General features: G+C 38.7%; 1 protein-coding gene across 17 annotated transcripts in view; it reads left to right on the top strand.

Annotated features, from left to right (window-relative positions):
• The window catches only part of mycbp2 (MYC binding protein 2), a 227,685-nt gene extending 204,266 nt beyond the window's left edge, over positions 1-23,419 (top strand). For 10 of the 17 annotated variants that reach the window (XM_063048481.1, XM_063048475.1, XM_063048480.1 and 7 more), the window contains 12 exons: positions 1,926-2,022; positions 5,064-5,183; positions 5,277-5,378; positions 6,882-7,010; positions 8,143-8,275; positions 15,562-15,665; positions 15,811-15,999; positions 16,884-16,991; positions 17,083-17,292; positions 18,355-18,462; positions 19,668-19,833; positions 22,061-23,418. In XM_063048481.1, the coding sequence (XP_062904551.1) occupies positions 1,926-2,022; positions 5,064-5,183; positions 5,277-5,378; positions 6,882-7,010; positions 8,143-8,275; positions 15,562-15,665; positions 15,811-15,999; positions 16,884-16,991; positions 17,083-17,292; positions 18,355-18,462; positions 19,668-19,833; positions 22,061-22,176 (1,582 nt within the window). In that variant the 3' untranslated portion in view covers positions 22,177-23,418. Of the gene's footprint in view, positions 1-1,925; positions 2,023-5,063; positions 5,184-5,276; positions 5,379-6,881; positions 7,011-8,142; positions 8,276-15,561; positions 15,666-15,810; positions 16,000-16,883; positions 16,992-17,082; positions 17,293-18,354; positions 18,463-19,667; positions 19,834-22,060 lie in introns of all 17 variants that reach the window. The other 7 variants (XM_063048482.1, XM_063048476.1, XM_063048474.1 and 4 more) reach the window with 2 other exon arrangements.
• The last annotated feature ends 3,620 nt before the right edge of the window (positions 23,420-27,039 follow it).

Here is a 27,039-nt window from a genome sequence, read left to right as displayed (position 1 = left end):
ATTAATTATAGGTAATAAATTGGTAATTGATTTATTGTTTTTCACATGTAGGGAGACACAGTGAAAAGTTTTTATGTGCCACCCAGACAGATCATTCTATACGTAAATATAGAGGCAACACAAAAGTGGGAAAAATAGAATGTAGAATATGTTGTTCTACTAACAGAGGAAGTGCTGTGCAAGTAGATAAAGTTCAAGGGCTATGACAATGAGAGATCAAAAATTTATCTTTAGCATATATAATAGGTCTGTTCAAAACCCTGGTGCACATCTTCTGAAGCTTTTGTATTTGCTGCCCGATGGGAGGAGGGAAAAGACAGTGACCAGAGTAGGAGGAGTCTGTAATTATTCTGCGGCAGCAGTAAGTGTAGACAGTGATAGGGAACAGACTGGTTTTGTGATGAACTGGAATGCATTCACAACTCTGCAGCTTGGTGTCTTGGGGAAAAGTCGTTCTACCAAGCTGGATGCTTTCTATGGTGTATTTTTTCTTTAAAAAGTTGGTGAAGGTTATTAGGAGCGTGCCAAATTTCCTTAGCCTTCTGAGTAAGTGGTGATGTCAGTATGTTTTGTTTACCATGACATTCACATGACTGGTCCAGGACAAATTGTTGGTGATAATTGCACTAAGGAACTTGAAGCTTTCAACTACCTCTACTTCATCATCATTGATACAGAGGAGCATGTGCTCCATCCTGCTTATTGACATCAATGATCATCTCTTGTTTTGCTGACACTGAGGGAGAAGTTCTAGGCTCTCTCTTTCCTTCCTTTATTATTTAAATAATGAAGCGCCCAAGGACTAATCCTTCACATACTTTACCAACTGTACTGTTCAGTCTGAAAATTACCCGCTTACTCTGACTATCTGTCTTCTGTCATAAACAATGTTCAATACATATTAGCATGCTTATCCCTTTGATACCTCGGAAGTATCAGAGAGCTAGGTTGGGTGGGACAACAGCTAGAGGTCATTGGTAAAGGGTAAAAGGTGAAAATTTTAAGGGAAACATGAGGGTAAACTTCACCTCGGAGGGTTGTGAGCGTGTGGAATGAACTGGCAGCACAAGTGCATGTAAACTCAATTTCAACATTTAAGAGAAGTTTGGATAGGTACAGGGATATTAGGGGAATGTATGGAGGTCTATGGTCCTGGTGCAGCTCGATGGGAGTAGATAGTTTAAATGGTTCAGCATGGACTAGATGGGCCAAAGGGCCTGTTTCTGTACTGTTGTTTTCTATGATTCCAAGTCCATTAATCTCCATTTTAAACAAAATGAATTACTGAGTCTTCTGGGCTCAAGAATTCCAAAGATTTGCCATTCTTCTGAATGAAGGAATTTCTAGTGAAGCATGTATTATGTAACTAACCCTTAGTTCTAGACTCCTCAACTGGAGAAAATATCCCCCTGTATAATATTTATATGTGTATAAAGAAAGACCTCGTTGAGCACTTTTAAGATTTAACATTTCGGTGTTATTCTTCATTCTTCTGAACTTGAAGCCTAGTCTGCTTACTCTTTCCTCGACCAGCTACTCCAGGAAGTAGTGTGCTGAGTTATTGCTACACTTTTATAGTAAGTTAATCCTTTTAGATGAGATGAAAATTGTACACAATACTCCATGGTGGTGTCACTGAAATCTGATAAAAGGCACATTTATTCATAGACACATCATCTGTTAATAAAGGCCAGTTTAGCATTTGCATCCCCAGCTACCTGTTGCACCTGCATGTTACCATTCAATAATTTGCTTACAAGGATACCCAGATCAGTTCAATTCACTTTTCTCAGTGGGTATGGTTAAGTCAATTTCCTTATTACTTTTTGAAATCTGAGGTTAAATAATTTATGAATATATAAGCCTTGCTAAGGTTACTTCCAATGATATGAAATAATTCTACTGATGTCTTGGTCTTTCCACAGCTCTATTCGACGAGGTGAAAGTCACTGGTGGATGAAAGGCTCCACACCTCCACAAATTTCTGAAATAATAATTAAACTAATAAAGGATATGGCAGCAGTAAGTTGAAATTATCTGACTATTTTACTTCAGTGAAACAGGCTTCAATGGAAAAAATTAATCTGTTGTAGAACAAATTTTGTCTGTTGACATACTGAAGTGTCTTAAATATAAGAATAACAGAGCGATTCTCAAACAAAATAATCCAATTTCACGTGTTTGCTCTCTGGGACGTTATGCTAATTGTGTAAAAGTCTCTTTTGTTTGCAAATTAAGATCTTTATTCTCTTAAAGTTCAGAATAAATAAAATTTTAAGGTTGAGTGACTTGCATATTGGTCTTGTACTAAACAATGTCCCGATATTCTATTATTTTTTCAAATTTAATTTCATTAAGAAATAAAGATAAAATATTTTTCATATAAGAAATTGGATTGCAAATGTAAAGGGATGCAGCATCAACTTGTGAGATAACAGGTTTTGCATTTGTCCAAAGTGCAACTTTGAGGAATCTAGTAAAGACAGTTATTGCTAGTGTAATGTTGTAGATCTCTTCAAGTTGACCCAGAGAATTTTAGTAGAGACTGGAGCAAAGAAGTAATGTCTTAGGTCAGTGTCCCTTCATCAAAGTGGGAAAAGTGAGAACACAAGGTGTTAAGCTGCTGTTGATTTGGGCATCTGCTGACAAAGCACATACTGATAGAACAACAAAAAGCTGTAAATATTAGAAATTTAAAGTGAAAGCAAAGTGCTGGAAATAAACTCATCCAATCAAGTTAAAACTGTATTCACTGCCAGAAATTCAATGAGTTCCTATTGGCACACATTGTTTTAAAAAGACCTGTTACTTTGCAAATCCCTGGTTGACCATTCCATCCCCTTCAACCACTCCCTCTTATTACTACAGGTAGTGCGATAGCTACCCTTTCTCACCATAGAGCAGCTCAAATAGTCTTTCAAAGTAAAACAATTTGCACTTCTGATCTTTTATATTGCATTGGTGATCTTCATAATGGTAAAACCAGACCCAAACTGGGTGACTACTTTGCAGGACGTCACCCTTCAGACTTCAGGGCGGTGTCAGTCATTTTAATTCTTGACCCCACTCCAAGTTTGGCCTTGTACTCTTCTAGGAAACTCCAATGTTTGAGGAGCAATTCCTCACTTCCATTCAGGTACCTTACAGCCTGGCATACTCAAGTATTCCAGAAGTTATGATCATCGACCTTCCCTTTTTATATCATGCCCGGCCAATTCTGATTTGTGGTCATCCACCTGTAAATTTGTTATTTTTTCTCTTTCCATTTACATAATCTGTTAAATAATTGTAGCACTTTTTTTTCTCCCCTTCCTCGTGTAAATGAGATATCACTGACAACATCTTTTTAACAGGATAACTTCAGTCACCACTGTTACAAGCGGTCCCTTTGTTCTCTCCACTTCCCTTCCTGCAACTTAAACATGCTTGTGTTCTTACTTTTCCTGTTCTGATGAAGGGACACTGACCTCAAATGTTAGCACAAGCCTTAGTGTGATCACTATATACAGTAAATTTGGTTAATTGGGACACAAAAGGGACCAGAACATTTTGGCCCAATGAAGTGGCTGCCCCAAATACCTGAAATTTCATGGAAGTAGTTTACTGAGTTTAACTGAGTAACAAATTAAGTAACTAATAACACTGCTACAGTACTATAAAACTGTAGTTTCTACTAATTGTTGATGGCAGAATTCATTTTGTGTGTATGCTGCCGTGTTCTTTTGATTGACTGTAAACTAACAAAATGAGCACAGATACCTAGTGCAGATAATGGACGTCCTTCATACAAGGCTTTCGATGATTACATCTTCCAAATCTTCATTTTCATTGTAACACTCAAGATGATTGTTGATAGCTTCAAATTTGTCGTAGTTCGTAACTTATTGAAGTAATGAAATTGTTTCATTTTTACTCATGGCCATTTCTGGCATCTCCAAGCCTGAATGCTTGAGCCCACAGTGAGCAAAACAGCTCTGAATTGTCTTGGTGTTTATTTCTCACCAACTATCAGTGACAAAAACCACTGCTTTTAGAACACAAATACATGCAACTGATGCTATTTAAAAACTGTTCACTTTAAGCGGTGTAGTGTTTTTAACAGCCACACAACTGAATGCAACTGACGGTAGTAAGAAACTGTTCAGCAACAATTTCCTATCCCAATTAAGCAGTGTAATATCCTGAATAAACAAAGGGAATCCTGGCTATTTTCTCAATTAGTTTTTGCTGTTTATCAGTTGCCCAAATAAGCAGCTGCTCTGATTAGATGATGGTTCAATTAACTGGAATCCCAGTATTATTACACTAAGCATGCACTGATCTTTGCCACTGCAGGACACTGAATTGCAAAGTAAAGACAATTTTACATGTTTTCAGAGAGAGGCAACACTTCATTGATATTTGATTCCCTTGCTTCTGTTGTGGTTGATAAATGTGGGGGCGACTTGAGTTTTAGAAGCATAGAGTAATACAGCATGGAAACCTACCCTCTGGCCCAACCCGTTCACATCAACCAAGACGTCCATCCAACCTAGTCCCATTCGCCTGACCTTACTCCATATCCCTCTAAACCTCATGCATGGTTTTGACTGAAAACATTGACAGTTTCTGTCTCCCCACCCATGCTGCTCAACCTTCTGAGTTCCTCTAACAAATGGTTTTTGCTCCAGATCCCAGTATCTGCAATCTCTTTGTATACTTCCTTCTAAACCTTTCCAAACCATGTTACTGAATCTTTTGGCCAATGGATTTGAGTTACTTAAGGGAAGGTTAGACTGAATAATCCAATTATTATTTTATTCCCTTCCCACAACCTTCTCCCAAATCTGTATTCCTAAATTGATAGTATTTCGGTCTATATAATGTCAGTAAGTAAGGATCCTGGTGACGTGTTTGTAAATATCTGATGAAGCTACAAGTTATTTTGAAAGTCATCCTGTTGTGGAAGAAAGAAAACTAATTTATGTTTTAAAGCAAAGGCTTCCACTTTGGAGCATTTTGACAACCAGTAAAAAAATGGACCAATAGGTGATACTATATTTCGATAAAACAATTTTTTTCAGGGGCACCTGTCAGAAGCCTGGTCCCGTGTGACAAAGAATGCTATTGCTGAAACAATAATAGCCCTGACAAAAATGGAAGAGGAATACAGGGTGCCTTTTCAGTGCACCTCAACAACCAGGGTAATAATTATTTGCAGTATATTTAAGAAACAAAAAAAAAGCATTTATCAAAAATAACTATACCTGGATTCAAACAATCATCTTGCTTCACAGCTATGGTTGGCTCTTGCTTCATTGTGTGTGCTGGATCAAGACCACGTTGATAGGCTTTCCTCTGGCAGATGGATGGGGAAAGATGGCCAACAAAAACAAATGGTAAGGAAAACATTTTAATGCATTTGGCTCATTTGATTCTTTCTTTCTGAAGTTGGATTCAACTCAGTGCAAGGAATAATATTTGATAATGAACCCACTAGAAAACCCCTTTAATGCGTTAAAGGAAGAATCTCAAACAACAAAGCATTTTTCACAATATAAATATTATGGTGTGTGTGGGTGGGGGCTGAAATTTAATGTAAGCATGAGCAGAGTGCTGAATATAATAAATTAAGGAATATGTATGCTACGCCTAATTTTGTAATTTCTTGCACAATTGAGGGAAACTATACAACCAATAGAGACAATCCTGGCTCTGAGAGCAATCTCATTAATCCCATTGGATGTTGAAATTAAGGACAATATTTAGGAGGCTTTAAATATGTTTGGGAGTGCTTAAGAGCTGACAAAAAAGCTAAATGAGTATTAAACATAACCAAGCCAAGTAAGTATCAGTCAGAGAAGATGTGATTCACCTTGCTATCTCCTCTTGATCATTTGTTTTTGGTTCTTGCTTTATTAATAATTGCCTCTGGGATACTGAGTACTCTCCAGGTGATACAATAAATCATGTATACCATGTAATTATATCAGTGATTAAGTTGGCGGTCCATTTATGTATAATGTGCAGAAAAAATGTGGATATTCGAATTATGTAAATAAACAGCATGGTGAAAGGAATGTAATTTTGCTAGAAAATCTAATTTGTTGGATGAATTAACAAGTTGCTTTACTACTTGAATGATTCTTCAGTTATTTGTTGCTTCAGAATAGTCTATGTGATATCATGAAATAGTATCATTATATCTGCATAAGGTTGGCATTACTCTTCTATATATAGAACATAGATCTTGTTTCCTTCCCCTTCCAAAGAAACTTTCTTCTCCAGCTATAACTTTACTGCTGTTAAAGCTAATCTTGCATTAAGTTCTTTCTGCTATGATGCCTGATATAGAGGCCATGAGACATAGCAATAGAATTAGGCCATTTGGCCTATCAAGTCAGCTCAGCCATTCCATCATGGTTGATTTATTATCCTTCTCAACCCCATTCTCCTGCCTTCTCCCTATAACCTTTGATGCCTGTACTAATCAAGAACCTATCAACCTCCACTTTAAATGTGCCCAATGTTTTGGTCCCTCTCATTATATGGTAGCTCGATTTAAAAATTAGCAGAATTTTGTAAAAAAAAATGAGTGTTCACATAAGCAAGCATTTTTATATAAACAATTTAAAGAAGATCACGCATGGTATATATTATTCTTAAATATAATGCTTATCCAAATCTCATTGTTAATATAACTTGCATAATTTAGAACCTGTAACTTCCTCTTGGAGTGATCAAGCAATTTATTTTGACAAGGGATGTTTACAGATGTACAACAAAATATAATATACATTTGAGATTTCTTTGAACTAAGGGGTATGCATTTTATCGAAGTATTATCTTTTGCATTATTTATTTTAATTGACTTAAATTATAATAAGTTATCTTATTCATAGCCAATGTGTGACAACCATGATGATGGTGAGACGCCAGCAATTATCCACTGTAACGTGTGTGGGAATCTTTGCACAGACTGTGACCGGTTTCTTCATCTTCACAGAAGGACGAGATCTCATCAAAGACAGGCAAGAATTAAATTTAACGCATTTATTTGGACTTTCAAAAGATAGTCAAGGATCTTGAGATATTTTTGTAGAAGGCTTAATGATTTTCAACTATTGTTTATAAAGTACTAATAAATCTTGGGCCAAAAATAGTCTGAGCCTGTGGCCTCTGTCAGTCAGAGTTGACCATAGATATTGCATCCTAGCTGTATGGATATGCAAGCCTGGGCAGTACGATATGGAGAACAAGCTGTTACCCATCCAGCAAGCTCCCGCTCTCCATGCAGCTGATTAACCCAAAGGAACAGCAAAGATCAATACAGTTTGGTACCAGCAGTGTTTCAGGGTTTGCAAGTCAGCATTGAACTCAATGTAGAACTGCCCTAAGGACTCCAGCTCCAGATTTTTCCCTCAGGGTTTACTCCTGAAGCCTTCCTCATGAGTGGGTATAGCCGCAAGGCAGCAGAGGTTTGAGATCTGGGTTTTCTTTCTAGATAAGCTACCAACCACAGCTGATAAGCCCCATCTGCCTGAAGTGACTGGTCTTAAGGCGCCAGTAACCCGCTTTTGCCCCTCCTTCTGTCAGTGAACATGGTTCTGCCAGGCTTAGTAGCTAAGCCACACGTGAAGGCCAGGAGCTGGACTTGGTTGTCAGAGGCTATTTGAGGTGCACGCCATCTGGAGTATTTAATAGTTAGCAGGAGCTTGTCTCCTTTATCACCCCCAGCTGTTGCAACCTTAAGAAACGCCAAAAATAGTACACTCTAGCGAAGGGGAAGTTTAGAGAAAAGTATGTGGGGGGGGGGGAAACGGGAGATAATCTCATTTATATCAATCTTCATATTTAAAATTTGTCACTCTTCAAATAATGTTTCTGCAAGCAAGTAACATTTTATTCTGTCACCTCTCAGGACAAGACCAAAATGAAGATGATTACCAATATTTGTAACATGTTGAAGAATTAAATTTTATTTGTATTTAAAAGCCAATAATTTTGTTAACTGGAAATAAGCCAACATTGAGATATTCACGCATGACTAGTTTCATTCTTTTAAAAGGAGCTGCTAAAAGCATGGGTAGTTTCTATAGCAAGCTTTTGGGAAATGACTAATTTGATTATTTCCATTGACTTGATTGTGCTTTCAAATTACAGGTGTTTAAAGAAGAAGAGGAAGCAATTAAAGTAGATCTTCATGAAGGCTGTGGAAGAACCAAGCTGTTCTGGCTTATGGCACTTGCAGACTCAAAAACCATGAAAGCAATGGTAGAGTTCAGAGAGCATACAGGTCAGAATTGAAGACTCAAGTTTTACACAATATTTCTGTTAGAATTACAGAATTTAAATGTATGTCATGTAAAATGTGTGCAGATAATCAGAATGCCTGTGATGCAGTATGCTCTGTGGTTCAGACAACAGCTAAGTTTCTACTTGTTATACAGATTTACACTACATGCCAATCATTGTATCAGTAAGGATGACACAAACACACATTTTCCTTAAATATAAACCACTGGAGTAACTCAGTGCATCAAGCATCTGTGAGGTTAGCAGGGAGAAGAGAGGGTGGTAAGGACTTGGGGAATTATCAACATTTCAGGGTTAGACTGCATCAGGACCAAATTCATTTTACCCCCTCTTCGCCCCATCATTGAAATGTACCCACAAACAATGATCTCACTTTAAGGACTCTTAATCTCATTGTATCATGTTCTCATTATTGCTGTTTTATATTTGCATTTGCTCAATGTTGTCTTCTGCACTCTTATCTTCCATTGATCCTGTTAAAAGTCACTATTCTATAAATTTGCTGTGTATACCCACAGGAAAATAAATCTCAGGGTTGTATATGGTGAGGTATATGTGGTTTGATAACAAAATTTACTTTGAACTTCATCCAGCCCACTCCCCCTCCACCTCCAACACCACATTCACAGATGCTGTGTGTTTATTTAAGATACCAGCACCTACTCTCTGTTACATCTACATTTCTTACAAAAGTTGACTTTCATTACTACTTCTAATTCTGGAGCATGTTCCTTTAAAGAAAACTCTAGTTTCACATCTGGTGTTCCCCAGTTACCTAATGTTTATGCATCAAGGGCGGAAAACCTAAGCAAAAAAATCTGATCCAAAAGGTCCAAGGTATTCTGTGTGTGTGTGTGTGTGTGTGTTGATGTTAGGAAAGAAGAGTATTTTTGAATGGTCATATTTATTAAGACCATAAGATTTAGGAGCAGAAGTAGGCCATTCGGCCTGTCGAGTATGCTCCGCTATTCAATTATGGGCTGATCCACTTCATCCAGTTATCCCCACTCCCCTGCTTTCATCCCATACCCTTTGATGCCCTGGCTAATCAAGAACCTATCTATCCCTGCCTTAAATACTCCCAATGACTTGGCCTCCACAGCCGCTTGTGGCAAATTCCACAGACTTACTACCCTTTGACTAAAGTAGTTTCTCCGCATCTCGGTTCTAAAAGGACATCCTTCAATCCTGAAATCATGCCCTCTTGTCCTAAACTCCCCTACCATGGGAAATAATTTTGCCATATCTAATCTGTTCAGGCCTTTTGACATTCTGAATGTTTCTATGGGATCCCCTCTCATTCTCCTGAACTCCAGGGAATACAGCCCAAGAGCTGCCAGACGTTCCTCATACGGTAACCTTCTCATTCCTGGAATCATTCTCGTGAATCTTCTCTGAACCCTCTCCAAAGTCAGTATATCCTTTCTAAAATAAGCCCAAAATTGCACACAATACTCTGAAGTGTGGTTTCACGAGTGCCTTATAGAGCCTCAACATCATATCCCATCTCTTATATTCTATACCTCTAGAAATGAAATCCAACATCGCATTCGCCTTCTTCACAACCGATTCAACCTGCAGGTTAACCATTAGGGTATCTTGCACAAGGATTCCTAAGTCTCTTTGCATCTCTGCATTTTGAATTCTCTCCCCATCTAAATAATAGTCTGCCCATTTATTTCTTCCACCACACTTGCCAACCTTGTATTTCATTTGCCACTTCTTTGCCCATTCCCCTAAACTATCTAAGTCTCTCTGCAGGCTCTCTGTTTCCTCAACACTACCCACTCCTCCACCTATCTGTGTATCATCGGCAAATTTAGCCACAAATCCTGTAATACCATAGTCCAAATCATTGACATTACTAGTAAAAAGAAATGATCCCAACACCAACCTCTGTGGAACTCCACTGGTAATGGGCAGCCAACCAGAATAGGATCTCTTTATTCCCACTCTCTGTTTTCTCCCGACCAGCCAATGCTCCACCCACACTAGTAACTTCCCTGTAATTCCTTGGGCTCTTATCTTGCTAATCAGCCTCATGTGTGAGCACCTTGTCAAAGGCCTTCTGAAAATCCAAGTATACCACATCTTCTTTGTCTACCCTGCTTGTAATTTTCTCAAAGAATTGCAGTAGGTTTGTCAGGCAAGATCTTCCTTTCAGGAAACCATGCCGGCACTGGCCTATCTTGTCATGTGCCTCCAGGTACGCCGTAATCTCATCCCTAACAATCGATTCCAACAGCTTCCCAACCACTGATGTCAGGCTAACAGGTCTACAGTTTCCTTTTTGCTGCCTGCCACCCTCCTTAAATAGCAGAGTAACGTTTGCAATTTTCTAGTCATCTGGTACAATGCCAGAAGCTATCGATTCTTGAAAGATCATCGTTAACGCCTCCACAATCTCTCCAGCTACTTCCTTCAGAACCCGAAGGTGCATTCCATCAGGTCTAGGAGATTTATCCAACCTCAGACTGTTAAGCTTCCTGAGCACCTTCTCAGTCGTAATTTTCACTGCACAAACCTCACTTCCCTGACACTCTTGAATGTCCAGTATACTGCAGACGTCTTCCGCTGTGAAGACTGATAGAAAATATGCACTCAGTTCCTCTGCCATCTCTGCATCTTTCGCTACAATATCTCCAGCGTCATTTAGTATTGGTCCTATATCTACCCTCAACTTTCTTTTACCCTTTTATATACTTAAAAAAGCTTTGAGTATCTTTTTTGGTATTAGTCACCAGCTTCCTCTCATAATTCATCTTTTCCTTCCAAATACCTTCTTAGTTTCCTTCTGCAAGTTTTTAAAAGCTCTTCCCACTACCTCTGGCTTCCTTGTATGCCCTCTCTTTTGCTTTTACTTTGGCTCTGACTTCACCTATCAGCCACGGTAGTATCCTTCTTCCCTTTGAAAATTTCTTTCTTATTTGGAATATATATGTCTTGCACTTCCCTCATTTTTCGTAGAAACTCCAGCCATTGCTGCTCTGCTGTCCTTCCTGCAGATGTCCCTTTCCAGTCAACTCTCAATGCCATTGTAATTTCCTTTATTCCACTGAAATACCAACATGTTAGATTTTATTTTTTCCCTTTCAAATTTCAAAGTGAACTTGATTATATTGTGATCACTGTTCCCTAAGGGTTCCTTAACCTTAAGCTGTCTTATCACCTCCGGATCATTGCACAACACCCAATCCAGCACAGCCGATCCCCTAGTGGGCTCAACAACAAGCTGTTCTAAAAAGCCATCCCTTAGACAGTCTGCAGATTTTTTCTCTGGAGGTCCAGTACTGGCCTGGTTTTCCCAATACACTTTCATGTTAAAATCCCCAACAATTATCATGACATTGCCTTTCTGATATGCCTTTTCTATCTCCTGCTGTAATTTGTAATCCACATCCCGGCTGCTGTTTGGAGGCCTGTATACAACTGCTGTTAGGATCCTTTTACCCTTGCCACTTCTTAACTCAACCCATAGAGACCCTGTACCTTCTAATCCTATGTCATCTCTTTCCAATGATTTATTATTATTTCTTATACACAGAGCCACACCACCCCTTCTGCCAACTAATCTATCTCTCCGATACACCGTATATCCTTGGACATTCAACTCCCAATGGCAGCCATCGTTTAGCCAAGTTTCAGAGATGGCCACAACGTCATACTTGTGAATCTGTAGCTGAATTTCAAGATCGTCCATTTTATTTCTTAAACTACGTACATTCAAGTATAACGTTCTCAGTCCAGTATTTGTAGCTTTCTGTTTTAACTGCACTACATCTCTGTTGCCCTGTAACTCATGCCACTGCTTTGATTAAGCCTCATCTCCTGCCAGTTCTTTCTATAATCTCTGTTGCATGCTATCTTTGCTTTATTTCTGTTTTCCCCTTCCTCAGCCCAATCACTCTGGTTCCCCTCCCCTGCCAAATTAGTTTAAACCCTCCCTAACAGCTCTATTAAATGTGCCCGCTAGGATATTGGACCCCTTTGGGTTCAGGTGTAACCCGTCCTTTTTGTGCCAGTCGTACCTCCCCCAGATGAGGCCCCAGTGATCCAGGAATCTGAAGCCTGCCCCCTACACCAGTCTCTCAGCCACATATTAATACGTCTGATCATGCTTTCCTTGCTCTCGCTAGCACGTGGCACAGGCAGCAATCCTAAGATTACTACCCTAAGGTCCTGCTTTTAAGCTTCCTACCTAATTCCCTGAATTCTCTTTTCAGGACCTCCTCCCTTTTTCTATCTATGTCATTGGTACCAACGTGTACCAAGACTTCTGGCTGGTCATCCTCTCCCTTCAGATTACTGTGCACCCGATCCGAGACATCCTGTAACCTGGTACCTGGGAGGCAACATACCATGCAGCTATCTATATCGGGCTGACAGAACTTCCTGTCTGTTCTCCTCACTATGGAATCCCCTATGACTACGGCATTCCTCATCTTCCTCTGTCCCTTCTGCACGAAGGAACCAGGCTCAGTGCCAGAGACCCGATTGCCGTGGCCATCCCCCTCAACTGTATCTAAAACGAGATAACGATTACTGAGGGGGATGGCCACAGGGACGCTCTCTATTATCTGAGCTCTTCCCCTCGGTTTCCTGACTGTCACCCACTTATCTGACTCCTGCAGCCTTGGGGTGACTAACTCCCTGTAGCTCCTCTCTATCTCCTTTTCACTCTCCCTAATAAGCTGTAGGTCATCGAGCTGCAGCTCCAGATCCCTAACACGGTCTCTCAGGAGCTGCATCTTGATGCACCTGGCGCAGATGTGGCCATCTGGGAGACTGGAAGATTCCCAGGACTCCCACATCCGACACCCTGAGCAAAATACTAACCCTACCGACATGCTCTCTACCCCTCAAAAAAAATCCAAAGAAAAAACCAAAAAATGAAGTCCACTTATCCACCTACCTTGCTGAAGCCTGAATGAGCCAAGACTTGTCGCTTCTACTCTCGCCACTGGCCTACTCCCGACAATAGCCGCTCCGATAACCCCTTTGGTACTTTTATTTAGTTGATTGAGTTTAGTTGTCACCGTTGATAGGCCCCGCACGATGGACTGACGCCCGCGAAGCTCTCGTTTTAAATCACCGCCTCTGACCTGCGAGAGGCACTCGTTCGTTGAGCTTAGTTGTTGCCACTGATAGGCCCTGCACAATGGACTAACACCCACGAAGTTTTCATTTTAAATCACCACCTCTGACCTGCGAGAAGCACTCGTTCGTCAAGCTTAGTTGCCGCTGCTGATAGGCCCCGCACAAGTAGTTTCCTTTGGTAGGGGTATCCAGAACTAAAGGGCACAGCCTCAAGATTGATGGGCGACCTTTCAGAGGAATTTAAGGAAGAATTTTTTTAGCCAGAGAGTAATGAATTTGGGGAATACCCTACCATAGACCGCGGTGGAGGCCAAGTCCGTGGGTATATTTAAGGTAGAAGTTGATCGCTTCCTGATCAGTCAGGGCATCAAAGGATATGGCAAGAAGACAGGTGTATGAGGTTGAGTGGGATCTGGGATCAGCCATGATGGAATGTCAGGGCGGACTTAATGGGCTGAAAGACCTAATTCTTATGACCTAATCCTATGTCTTATGGTCTTAGTGGTAATTTATAACCATTCTTTAGAGATAATTAAAGTTGATGCTTCTAATTTTAATGATCTAATTACCCCTAAAGCTTTCTCTGGTCTTGAGCATAAACAAAATAATATTTACCATTTACCAACTTCATACAAAATATGCAAGTCACAATTTTGAAGGTTTCTCGTGTCTCTAGATCATAAAGTTAAAGTTTACATTCCTCGAGCAATGGAAAGGATGATTAGGACTGCTACTGTTGTGCATAATGTCTAATTAAGAAAGGACATGGAATGTAACCCATCTGTGGAAGGCTCTGCCTCAGAAGGCAGTGGAGGCCAATTCTCTGGATGCTTTCAAGAAAGAGTTAAATAGAGCTCTTAATGATAGCGGAGTCAAGGGATATGGGGAGAAGGTAGGAACAGGGTACTGATTGTGGATGATCAGCCATGATCACAGTGAATGGAGGTGCTGGCTCAAAGGGCCGAATGGCCTACTCCTGCACCTATTGTCTATTAACCAAATTGTGAGATCTGTACCTTAGACTTCAAATATGTACAGGCAAATTGATAGAGCATTTCTCTGGAATTAAGTTTGTTACAGCAATTGGGTAAGAATATGTTAAGCACATGCTCAGGTTTTTCTTGGTTTACTAAGCAAATGCAGACTATCCACCTTGCCAGAAGAAAGCAATTGGGAATTGTATACTGTCCTTGATAATTACAAACAACAGCATTATTTTGCAGTCCCTGGCTTAATTTCCAGAATCTTTTTACAGACACTATTCTTTCTTAAAAAAAAAACCAACAAATATCAATTCAAGACCTTCAAAAATTAAATACATGGTTATTTGTTGAGTGAGTGAGCCAAATCCAGACAATAGGACACCAAGAAATCTCCTGTATCAATCATCTCCAGACTTTACAACAGCTTTGAGAGAGAAAGGAAGCTGGATCTTTCATTTCCTCCTCCAGTTTCATCAAGCAGTCTTATATTTATGTTGCTGGGATTCATCTGCAGTATTGCACTACTTGTCTTTTTATTTCTTATTGCACATACAGTGTAACCTCCAGGTGTAGTTCTTGCCTGTCCACTTATTTTTATGACCTATTGTACTAAACTTTTAGACCACTTAATAATTTAGATTTTATTTTTGTGTTCTCTACTGAATGAGCACTGTATTTCTACATGTTAAAATGGGAAGGGATCTATACAATTATTCAAACTTTGTACATTAATACAGGTTTCAACAGATTTGTGGATTTATTTATGGAGATAAAACAGCATCTGAAGAACTGGGAAGACTGCATATTTGTAATTTTTATAGGGAAAATGTTGTGGTTCTGATGCCCCATGATTTGCAGTTTTGGATAAGAAGCTCTGTATTGGCCATTCTTACACGTTACACGTTCTTACACGGCCATTCCTTTAGATAGAGTTGACAAGTAATCTGACTAGTCAATGAATTTGATATATGTAGGTTTTCAACTGGGAAAGAAATCAATTATGGAAATAGAGCTTTTGTGACCGTGGCCATCAATTGAAGCTGCTGCTTGTGATCTCCTCAGTTGTTGCATGCATGCATGTGTGGAGAGTACACTGTTAATGTTCTGCAGAAATATATGACATGCTTTTGTTGACACATTATTAAGCTGCAATAATAATTTGAAATGATACTTTCTTCCCGTACAGGCAAACCTGCATCAAGCAGCTCAGAAACATGTCGATTCTGTGGATCAAGAAACGGAACAGAGCTGTCTGCAGTGGGCAGCGTGTGTTCTGATGCAGACTGCCAAGTGAGTGAAATAGAATCACATGCAAAATGTTATCAAGCACAGATGATTTAAATACTTGTGTTTCAACACAATATACTTTTAATCTAATGGGTTTTCTGAAATGCTTGGTTTCACTGTACTATATCTCTTTATTCACCAAAACAAGGAATATGCTAAAACCGCTTGTGGCAAGACCCATTCCTGCGGCCATCCCTGTGGAGGAGTTAAAGACGAAGTGCGCTGTTTACCTTGCTTACATGGCTGTGATAAAAACGCAGTATCTCTCAAGCAAGATGCTGATGACATGTGCATGATATGCTTTACGGAGGCACTTTCAGCAGCTCCTGCAGTTCAGGTAAGTCATGTCATCCATGAAGATAAACTTATGCACATTAAGATTTCAGTTAATTTAAAAGTTGTTCATGGATTGAATTTTCTTTTATCATTATTGTACAGTCTTGAGTATGTTACCGATTGAAAGCAGTTTGTGATTATATATATTTCATATGAAAATATAACAAGTTATATATTTCATAAGAAAATACTGGAATGCTTTTACTATAATCTTGAGCTGATGCAAAATCACGTGGCCTCTGTCCAAAGTCATATACCAAGTGATTGCTGATCCAAGTTGTTTCCGCGTCTTGCAATTTTTTAAGGTTTCCTTGTGTTCAAAGTCTTTATTACTTCCTGTACAGACCTGAGATTTTTTACTGTATTTCCACACCCTTATATGAATTGTTTTTTACGTGACTACTATTGACAAGAGTCCCTACAACTACTTGGGTCTTAATGGAATTCCATTTCTAAGTCCCTTGCTCGTTTAAACTTTATTAGCTTCAGTTTTAATCATTTGCTCTAATAGTTGTTTCATGGATAGATTGTAAAGTTTTCTTGATACTTCTGCATATTTCTTTTTTTTAAGAGTTCATGGCACTCTGCAAGTACAAATTGGTTTTGTTGAGTTTTTAATTGCACTAAATTGGAAGCGACTCCTCCAATCCTATCATTTGCTTCCATAGATTGAAAGTTGCTAGATCCCATTTGCTTCTGTCACTGTATCCGATCCTAACACACTGTCAAACCCTTCTTAATGTTGATTAAGAATACAGAGTATTTCTATTGTTAACATTTCATGACCGCCTGTGTTTTGTGTCAAGATAGAAGAATAACTTGTCTAGTTTGAATGATGTTTTTTAGCCCTGCCAATGACTGACTGATTTATCTTTTGCTCTCAAGTTGGAGTGTAGCCATGTTTTCCATCTGCACTGCTGTAGACGGGTTCTTGAAAATCAGTGGGTAGGCCCAAGAATAACCTTTGGATTTATGGCATGTCCAATATGTAAGGTGAGCATCTTGGTTTCCATGGCACTGTGGGTTGATCTTTGTAGCACTGATTTGACCATGTGATAAATGTCATGTAATTTTATATTTTCAGAACAAAATAAATCATCTAGTATTGAAAGACTTACTTGATCCTATCAAAAACCTGTATGAAGATGTAAAGAGAAAGGCTCTAATGAGGCTGGAATATGAAGGATTGCACAAAAGTGATGCCATCACCACTCCTGGTGTTCGTTTTTACAATGATCCTGCTGGATTTGCAATGAATAGATATGCTTACTACGTTTGCTACAAATGTAAAAAAGTAGGTGCACATTTGAAGAAGTCACTCTTGGATGTTGAGTCACTTTTCACTTTGTATTTGTAATAATTGTATTTGACCTGATTTCGTTTTTCAGAAAGTAATTCTGTTCTTTCAGAAATTCACAAACTAATTGGTTATTTATTGCCTAGTTACCTGCCTAGGTACAATTGGCAAGGACGAGCAATAGCAGCAGGGCTGGCTGGGATTTAGTTCACTGTGAGTGGTTAGTTAAGAGGTGAAGGATTCAAGGAAACTAAACAAGAGTTTCTGGTTGTGCATATCCAGCCACATCCTATGGAGCCAGGATGTGCTATTTCCCACAACAGTCAAGAGTAACCTTACCAGAATAATGACCTTCCAGGTCTGACTCTGCTTCCAGCTTATGCTGGCTTGTCCATTGTGCTCTTAGACCCTATGCACTCTGCTCAAGAACAAATATTTAAGGGAAAGTATTAATCCAATGAGAATCGGATTTACTGTCACTGACAATGGTCATGAAATTTGTTTTGTGGCAGCAGTATAGTGAAGGCATGACAAATTGCTATGAATTGCAATAAAAAAAATAGTGCAAAAGAGGAATAGCTAGGTACTGCTCATGAATCTCTCAGAAATCTGATGGCAAAGGGGAAGAAGATGTTCCTAAAATATTAAGTGTGTGTCTTCAGGCTCCTGTACCACCTCCCTGATAGCAGTAGTGAGTAGTGAGTCTGTGCCAGATGATGAGGGTCCTTAATGATGAATGACGCCTTCTTGAAGCACTGTGTTTTGAAGGTGTCCTCAAGAATAAAACCATATTTTTTGTGCCTTTTTAAGAGTGTTGCTAAGTAGATTGGATTTCTTGAAATATCTCCCAGGCTATTTTCTCTTGAGGTTTAAATTAAAGCATTCAAGATTTTTGAGGAGATAATATACGTTCTCTGCTTTAAGCTCCAAGTAAATATCTTGCAGAGTGATCACTTTAAACAGTTCGGTCACTTAAGCAACCTTATTTCAGGTGTTAGATCTACTATTTTTGCTTGAAATGAAGGAACTAACAGCAAAATTTTGACCTGTTTTGTGAAGGCATACTTTGGAGGTGAAGCACGATGTGATGCTGAAGCAGGCCAGGGTGATGACTATGACCCAAGGGAACTGATTTGCGGTGCCTGTTCAGATGTCTCCAGAGCTCAGGTATTCTGCTTTTACCAGTTTTCTGCAAATTATTTAAGTGTGACATGTGACATAGGCTACTTGGCATGTTAAGCCTGCACTGCCAGTTCAGTACAATCGTGGAAGCGCACAATGCAGATTGTGGAATCGGAAGCAGCACAAGGTTATGAAAGAACTCAGTGGATCAGGAAGTATCTATGAAGGGAAATGGACAGTTGATATTTCAGATTCAAACCCTTCATCTGGATCCATAAAGTTGACTATGCATGTTACTTCATAATCACTGCCGGACCCTCTGAGGTCCTCCAGCACTTTGTGTTGCTCAATCTGACCATCTCTGATTTCCCAGTAACCTCAGCTCCGTATTGCCATCTCAAATCTGTATACACCTGTCTTTTAAATGTTTTAAATTTTACACTGCCCTTTTGTAGAATGCTTCCAAAGACTCAAAACTTTCAGGACAACATTGCCTTATATTTTTGTTAAATGATCAGCCCTATATTTTTTGGGCATAATTCTCATTTTAGATTCTTTCAGACATCTCATCAACCTCATCTTAAACCGCTCAATCTCATATTTCAGTAAACTCCCCTTGCTCTCCTAACTCTTAACAGATATATAAACCTAGTCTCACACATCTTTTCTCTTAAGGTATACATCCATATCAGATGTTAGCTGAGTAAACCCTTTCTCACTGCTTCCAATGCATTAAAATCATTAAAGGAAAGCCATACTTAATATGCTAATACAGATATGGTCTCATAAAACGTTCTATAAAAGTAAAGCAGAATTGCTCCTACTTGTGAAATTTGAGCACCATCTTTCTTTTTGATATTAGAGCATTGATGAAAGTTAATTCATTGAAATTGAATCCTAATCCATGAAAAGCATAGACAATTCTCATTTGTGTAAGTAATAGAAATAATGTAGTAACAATACTACCTGTTAGCAGTATCGCATTGTTATGTTTTGAAACATTAAACTAATTGAAAGGAAACATGGAGCTAGGAATGCATGGCTTAGCTTCATTTTTGCTTTTAACAGAAGCACGGACATATGGCGTAGTGACGTGATGATGTTTGCCATTGACTTACTTTTATATATAACCCATAATGAATTATTTAAATAAACAAGAATGCTTGATCAAACAATATATTTATATTATTACTCAAATATTATTGAAATACTAAATACTCAACACTCATAACAAATGATGCCATTAACAGATGTGTCCCAAACATGGAACGGACTTCCTGGAGTATAAGTGTCGGTACTGCTGCTCTGTGGCAGTGTTTTTTTGCTTTGGAACAACACATTTCTGTAATGCTTGCCATGATGACTTCCAAAGGATGACAAGTATCCCGAAGGAAGAACTTCCACATTGCCCTGCAGGTATTGTGCTTTACTCATATATACTCATGAAAACAGGAGGAGGTAAAACTCGTTCATGTGCTGAGGAAGGGGGTTTTACTTTTTTTTTTCCACTTTCATTAGTTCTGGGTTAGGTGTAAAAGAGAAAAGGCTTTATTTGTGAGCAGGTTACAATGACTGGTACATGGATCCAGATGGTATCAGCAGTGGAACTGCCTTTGGAACTCACCCCAATTGAAGGAGGAGAAATTGGCAATTTTTCAACATTCCAAAATGCAATTATGATCTGCATGACCTGATGGAAATGCATATTTGTGGGCAAGGTCTAACTTGGCAACAATGTCCATCATTGTTCTGTAACCTTGTAAGCAGCAGGACCCTTTTTGGTATCAGTCAAACTATTGCCTGGTATTAATTAATGTAATTGCATATAGATATTCAACCACACAAAGACTGATTTTTTTTTTTGTTCTTGTATGCATGCATGCAACCTATTTTTCTGTGTGGTTAACAATACTAAGTAGACAATGTGTAACTCGTGCTTTACAGAAATATATTTGCACACACAGATGTCATGTATATGTATATATTAGCCTTTTAAATCTTTTTAACTGCTTTACATTTTTTACTGAGAAGTGTGAGGAAAAACGTGTTAATTGAATGAAGTGGGATAAAAGATGAAATATTAACTGTTTTGAACCTATAATCTGTAATATTGAAGTTCCACAGTTCTTAAATTAGTTTAAATTCACAGTTCACTGGTTTAATTTCAGTTCAGGATGTAGGACATTGGTAACTACAGAGGATTACGTGAGAAAATGCCAAGAAGTGCTGACTGTTGTATTATCAGTCGGGCGAAGAAAGAGAATATCAAATTGTAATGGAAGTAGAAATCTGAGTTTCAATAAACTTTCTAAGAATTGATATTATGGAGATATTGAGATGTTAAGAGATAGCCCGAACTCAGTGATTCAATCATCACTGATGCATTTTAACAGCAATTTGTTTATATGCCTACGCAAGGTTAATACATGCTAGTATTTAAACAGTAGTTATCGGCATTGAAGCCGTGCTACCTATTCGTGTTTCCCATTGGTCTGAAAAAAAACTCCAATGTGCATCTGACCCTTGTGCGGGTCCCAGACTGCTTTGTGGTTGCAAACAAAAGCAATGAAATTACTGAAATGGCTACACAGCAGAAAAGTTTTTTTTCATCTGAACTATCATTTACCAGTGATTACTAAATTATTGAACTAATATTCCCACTGCTGCCTTCCTGCCTGTAAGCATATTACCATTCGGCTGTTTCTCAAAGATCAATTCCTACCAAGTCTGCTAACCAAATATGTCAGAGTTTTAACTTGGCCTTTCCACTGGCCTGTCTTCCCTGTGTTGCCTTTTATGGGAACAATATTTTAACTTCATACATAATTTATTACCATGTGTGGGAAATCTACAAACCCTCCCAGAGGAATTCAGTGTATTAAACTATGGCCTCTCAAGTCGTCTTCTCATTTTCCTCCCACTTATTCATTCTGGACTGTTTTGACAGGCACCTAAAGACTGTGGTGATCTGTGCAAAATGTTCTTGTAATAGCATCATTAACATACTGTATGTTGTGAAATTTGTGGCACCAGTACAGTGCAAGACAAACATTACGGTAAGTTACAATATAAAACAGTGCAAAAGAGGACTAGCAAGATATTGTTCATGATCATTCAGAAATCTAGTGACAGTGGAGAAGAAGCTGTTCCAAAAATGTTGAATGTAAGCCTTCAGGCTCCTGTACCACCACCTGATGGTATGAATGAGAAGAGGGTGGTGGGGTCCTTAATGAATGTCTTGGGTTGTGAAGGTCCTTTTGAAGGTGTCCTCAATGGTGGGGAGTCTTGTGCTTGTGATGAGGTTGACTGAGTCTACAATCTTCTGCAACCACTTTTAATCCTGTGCATAGGTGCATATTATTTCCAGGTTTGCATCTGCCTAAGTTGGTACATTTATTACAAAGGTGAAATTGCCTTTAGTTAGAGCCACAGAATAATATAGCGCAGAAACAGTCCTTTTGTCCCAATACATCTGTATTGACCAAGATCTAAGCTAGTCCCATTTTCCTGCATTTAGCACCTAACCCTATAAATCTTCATCTTTGTTTTTAATCTCACTTCTTGCCCAGGAGATGTTGAGAAATGTTGAAGCTTTAGATTCTGTTAATTTGGCACAATTAACTACGTTTCATCTACGTTTCAGGTCCAAAAGGAAAGCAGCTTGAGGGAGCTGAGTGTCCTCTTCATGTTATTCACCCATCCACTGGTGAGGAGTTTGCTTTAGGTTGTGGCGTATGCAGAAATGCTCATACTTTCTGAACATGCAAAAAGGAGAGGTTCCTTCAGATTCCCAAGCCTTTTAATATCTTCAGTTTCTGAAGTCAGCAAATGGAGTTGGTCGTGGTCATTGGAATGAGATGTGGTGCACAAAAGTTTAAGAATTTTGTGTACAAATTGCTATAAGTGACTCGAGTTTTCCAAAAGGCTTTAATTTGTGAAGTGTTTGCATGCTGCAGTTGTAATCCTCGGCTGTAAAGCATCACACACCTATATGGTACCTTGACAGGAGGTGCTTTTTCTAAAAGCAGTTGGGATTTAAGTCAAGGACAGCTTTCAAACTACACGTTTGAAGAATTGCTACAAGTACTTCAAGTACTACTTTTGGCTAACCCTGTACAGTATTCTTGGAAATTGCAACATGTCACAGGTTGAGAGTATATTCTGGTTCATTTGATAGACTGTTGAGGATGTGTTAGGGCTTGTTGTGTATGAATATCATAATGTATATATGGTATCAGTGTTAGGTGTATTACGAAGTTGCTATGTTACACTGCAATTTTCATTTAAACTTCTGGGTTATGTTTGAGCCTGAATTTTAATGAAGTGCAATACTGGGTGTGCCTCCTATCTTGCAGCTGTAAACATATGGAATGTATATGTCAATAAAACCGCTGTACATTTTTATACAGTGAAAATCTGTTGTGTGAATGGGAAATCATTCAGTCACTGTGTGTGTATATGTACGTGTACATAGAATACTGACTGAGTTTAGTTGGAAATGGGAATTGAATCATTAATTCAAAAGAGTGCATTGTGCTAATGTATTCACTTTTGTGAAGCAGGTGCAGATAAATTTTAAAAATTGCCTTCATGTTTCAGGGGCTTTATAACGTTTCACTTCAGAAGCATATCAGAACATCAGTTTTGCACAATTGTCTCTAAGCAACATCCTCCCCTGCGAAGGGAAGAAATAATAGGCTTGGTTTATTTGTCACACGAGTTTCAATTTTTTTTTAAATTGCATTGGTTGGACTTGCCATGTATGCTGTAAACTTACCGTATATAAGTAAGACTTCTGCTTCAACTAAACATGTTTATTAAAGTACTAAATAGTGCATCCAAATGTCCCTTTTGTTATCTTTCTGCGTATCTTGTATATAAATCAACGCTGATTCAAGGAAGTTTTTCCTGTTGGGTGGTAAAAGAGTCTTAAGTTCTTTGTGTCATTTTAAAATTCTCACTAGATATGTAATTGAAAATCTTCCAGATTGCAAATCTACTTTTAAGACTCACGTTGCAAGCACAGACAGAGGCTTTCAAATGAAAAACCATATGTGCATCATTTCAGCTTTCCAAAAGGAATCCTCACACAGCATCTTCCCCACTGTTGCATGTTGGTAAATAAACACAATATTTACTTAGTGTGAAATCCAAGCCTAATATATACTATGATAGCAAGCAACAGTTTGAGCAGAGTCCATTCTACTGTGACTTTTTTCCCCTCCTTTTCAGATACTCTTTTTTTTTGTTCTCAATTTTCTTTGCTGCTGCCAGGATTTTGTAATATTAAACAAAAAATTGTCCTAACAATGTTTTACCATTTTTATTATTATTTAATGTGGGTTAAACCAAACACAAACAGGTCTGGATACTGAAAAAAAAAATCAGAGAAATTTTTTTTAAATCCTCCTGAACTTGTAAATTCTGTTCCCTGTTTGTATAAATCTACTCACGTATGGAGTAATTTATTGTGTATAGTTCTTTGAAAATATACTTTTCAGAATATGTAATGTCAAAGTTTGAATTCATGATTAGTTTGAAGAAGCTCCAGTAGTTAGATATTTCGATTCCTCACTGCAGAACAGTGAATATTAATACGCAGCTTGAGGGTTTATACATTAAGATTTATCTGAAAAAGCTCAGGCAGCAGGGACGGATGAACAATGGCCACCACTGAGGGTAATAAATTGAGCTTTATCTTCAGCTCCAAGCATATGCCATCTCTTGTGCCATGCATATATATTCTGATATTTTGGTTTTTTTTTCCCCACAAAGTTCTACTTATTCTCAGCAGATTCTGTTAGACGGGCTGCATCATGTGTATACCCACCATTGGCCTCCTTCAATAGACACTGACAGGAAGAGATCCAGATGGGTTGAAGAAAATTTGCATGGTTATGCTCAGAGTCCTTGGTGGGGGGTGGGGGGGGGGATCCAACACCGTATAAACTCCAAGGAGTATCTGGTCCGTAACTGCTCAACATTGAGAAGCAACATTCAGAATAGTTTGAGGGGACTTGAATCCAATTATTGAGGGTGCACAGGTGCACTGCTTAAACAGGTTGAAGGAATTAATTACCTGAAATGCATTTTAATCAACTGACAGCTTTTTAAATCACTGACAGAAATTCTATGACTTCAGAACAGTGAAATGTGTCATCTTTAACACTCCTATGTGTTTGACTCAAGGTGTTGTGTAGATTGTAGACACAAGACTGTACCTGTTGGAATGTGAAGCAACAATTAATCTGTTGAAGTCGATGTGTTGAGCAGCAATTTGGGAGAAAATGGAACTGTCATTGGTTTCAACACAAAATATCAATAGTTCCTTGACTAGCGTTTTTTCTGGAATTTACTTTAAATTGACAAAACCAAATTTGGGGATTTAAAGTGTAAATTATATTGTTTCTGCACTCCTTTATCCTGATTTTAAGTAAGGTGGTGTCCGTCCCAACCAACAGCGATGACTGTTCACAATCAAGCCTGCTGATGATATTGCTAAAAGATACTGAAGTTGAGATTGATTTTATTTGCAGTTCTTGATAACATATTTTCTGCATTTTCCTGATGAAAGGAATACCTGTTATTTTTTTAAAAAAAGAAGCCCACAACACTGCCATGCTAGCTAATCAGTGTGTACGTTTCTACTTACTGTGCTTTTGCAGACCAAAGGCATCACTTCTTGTTTTATTTTTTGCATCATGTCCACTGTTTAAAATACTTAACACTTGCAAATTTTCAATTAATGAAGAAACTGACTACACACAAAAAAAAAAGCTTGTTGCATTTCATCTGAGTTTGTGAAAGATTGTTTTTTTTAAAAAAAAACATCTTGGTTCATGGATAACTTCAGATACTCCAATGCTTTTGAGTTTTGTTCAGATTTCTACCCAGTTTGCATACATAATGCAGTTTCTGCTGGGATTGTCAGCTCATTTGAAGAGGTTTCTTTCTACCACAGGTTAACCCGAGCTGTACCAAATTTGCAAGTAGTTTTGTTCCAATCTTCCATTTTTATGGGCTTCTTTCCAAAGGTTATATTTGAAGGTGTACAAGCTGAAATGTGTTTGTAACCTGAACTTTGTAAACTGGAAATAATCAAAAATAGTGCATGGGAGAGGAATACTAAAACAGCTGTCCTAGGAGAGCGAGCAGTTGCAGGAAAAGTGGCTGGCTGCTAGCCAGCCTCAATGCCTTACTGCGGGAGCAGACCTGCTCTGCACCCTCAGATCTGCTCGGACCAGCTCAAATCAGGCTTCAGCGGGGAGAGAAGGCATGCAGAAGTACCCCATTCCCACCTATCAGAAGATGCCTCTAGCCCCAGAGAAGGTCCAGCCCACCAATCTCCCAAACATTCTTTTATATGTACAGGATGTTCATACATGAGGCATTCACAACCTAGGGAGAAATTGTATCTTGAAGCATTGCTTATTGACAAGTTCAGCATTTAGCAAAGGAATGTTTTATTTTGCAATTCTGTTAACGTTAGATTCTACTTCTCTCCTAAGCTATTTGGTACTCCTTTTACAAATAAAATGTTTCCATCTTGTATTCTAATGTTTCTGAGTAAGCCAAAAAAAAAAGCTGGAGCTGAATTGTTAATGAATAGACTTGTATTCAGGTAGTTGTCATCTGAGGTTTCTTCCTGAAGTATCAAATGGAGCTTCCATTGTCTTTATTTTTCCGTCAGAGTTTGTAATTTGCAGTCTGTACAAATAGGACTTGTAGTTAAAATATTCAAAAGTTCACTCATTATCAAAGTATAGAACTCTGAACAACTTCTCCAAATAGATTTAGATTATGAAGACATGTAGTCCTCTTTTATTGTCATTTAGTAATGCATGCATTAAGAAATGATATAATATTTCCTCCAGTGTGATATCACAAAACACAGGACAGACCAAGACTGAAAAAAAAACTAGCAAAACCACATAATTATATAGTTACAACAGTGCAACAATACCATAACTTGATGAAGAAGTCAATGAGCACAGTAAAGTTCGAAGTCTCTCAAATGTCCCACATCTCACGCAGACTGAGAGAAGGAAGAAAAACTCTCCCTACCATACCCGACCACGGTCTGACTCTTGAGTCATCCGAAAACTTTGAGCTCTGATCTGCACTCCGACACCGAGTACTGAGGGCCATCACTAGCTGAACGATTCAACCTCCTTCTCGGTCACCAACAGCAGGCAAAGCCGGGGATTTTGAGGCCTACCCTCTGAAAGATTCCCGACCGCGCAGTAACGACAACAGTGAACAAGCGTTTCAGAAATTTTTCCAGATGTTCCTCTGTGCTTTCATGTCCATCTTCATCAAATCAGAATTGGCCACGGCCCCTATTTAACAGATACAATATTATTTTTCATCGGAGGGCTGCACCATGAAACCAAGAAAAGAATGGCAGAGCAATCATCAACCCCCAACCCCCTTATGCTCTTCTACACACAGAGACACATTGACCTCCAAATCCCCCTCCCCCCCACACACAAAAAATGAAAAAGATTGGATGAAAAACACAATAGAATATATAAAAAAACTTAAGTGAAATGAAAGTCCAGAGTCCAAGTCCATCTTGAAAACACTGAAAACATGGGTAATGTTCTCTGGGCACAGCAGCAG

The sequence above is a fragment of the Mobula hypostoma genome, chromosome 5, assembly GCF_963921235.1.
Source record: "Mobula hypostoma chromosome 5, sMobHyp1.1, whole genome shotgun sequence".
NCBI lineage: Eukaryota > Metazoa > Chordata > Chondrichthyes > Myliobatiformes > Myliobatidae > Mobula > Mobula hypostoma.
This window is presented reverse-complemented; position numbering and strand designations above follow the sequence as displayed.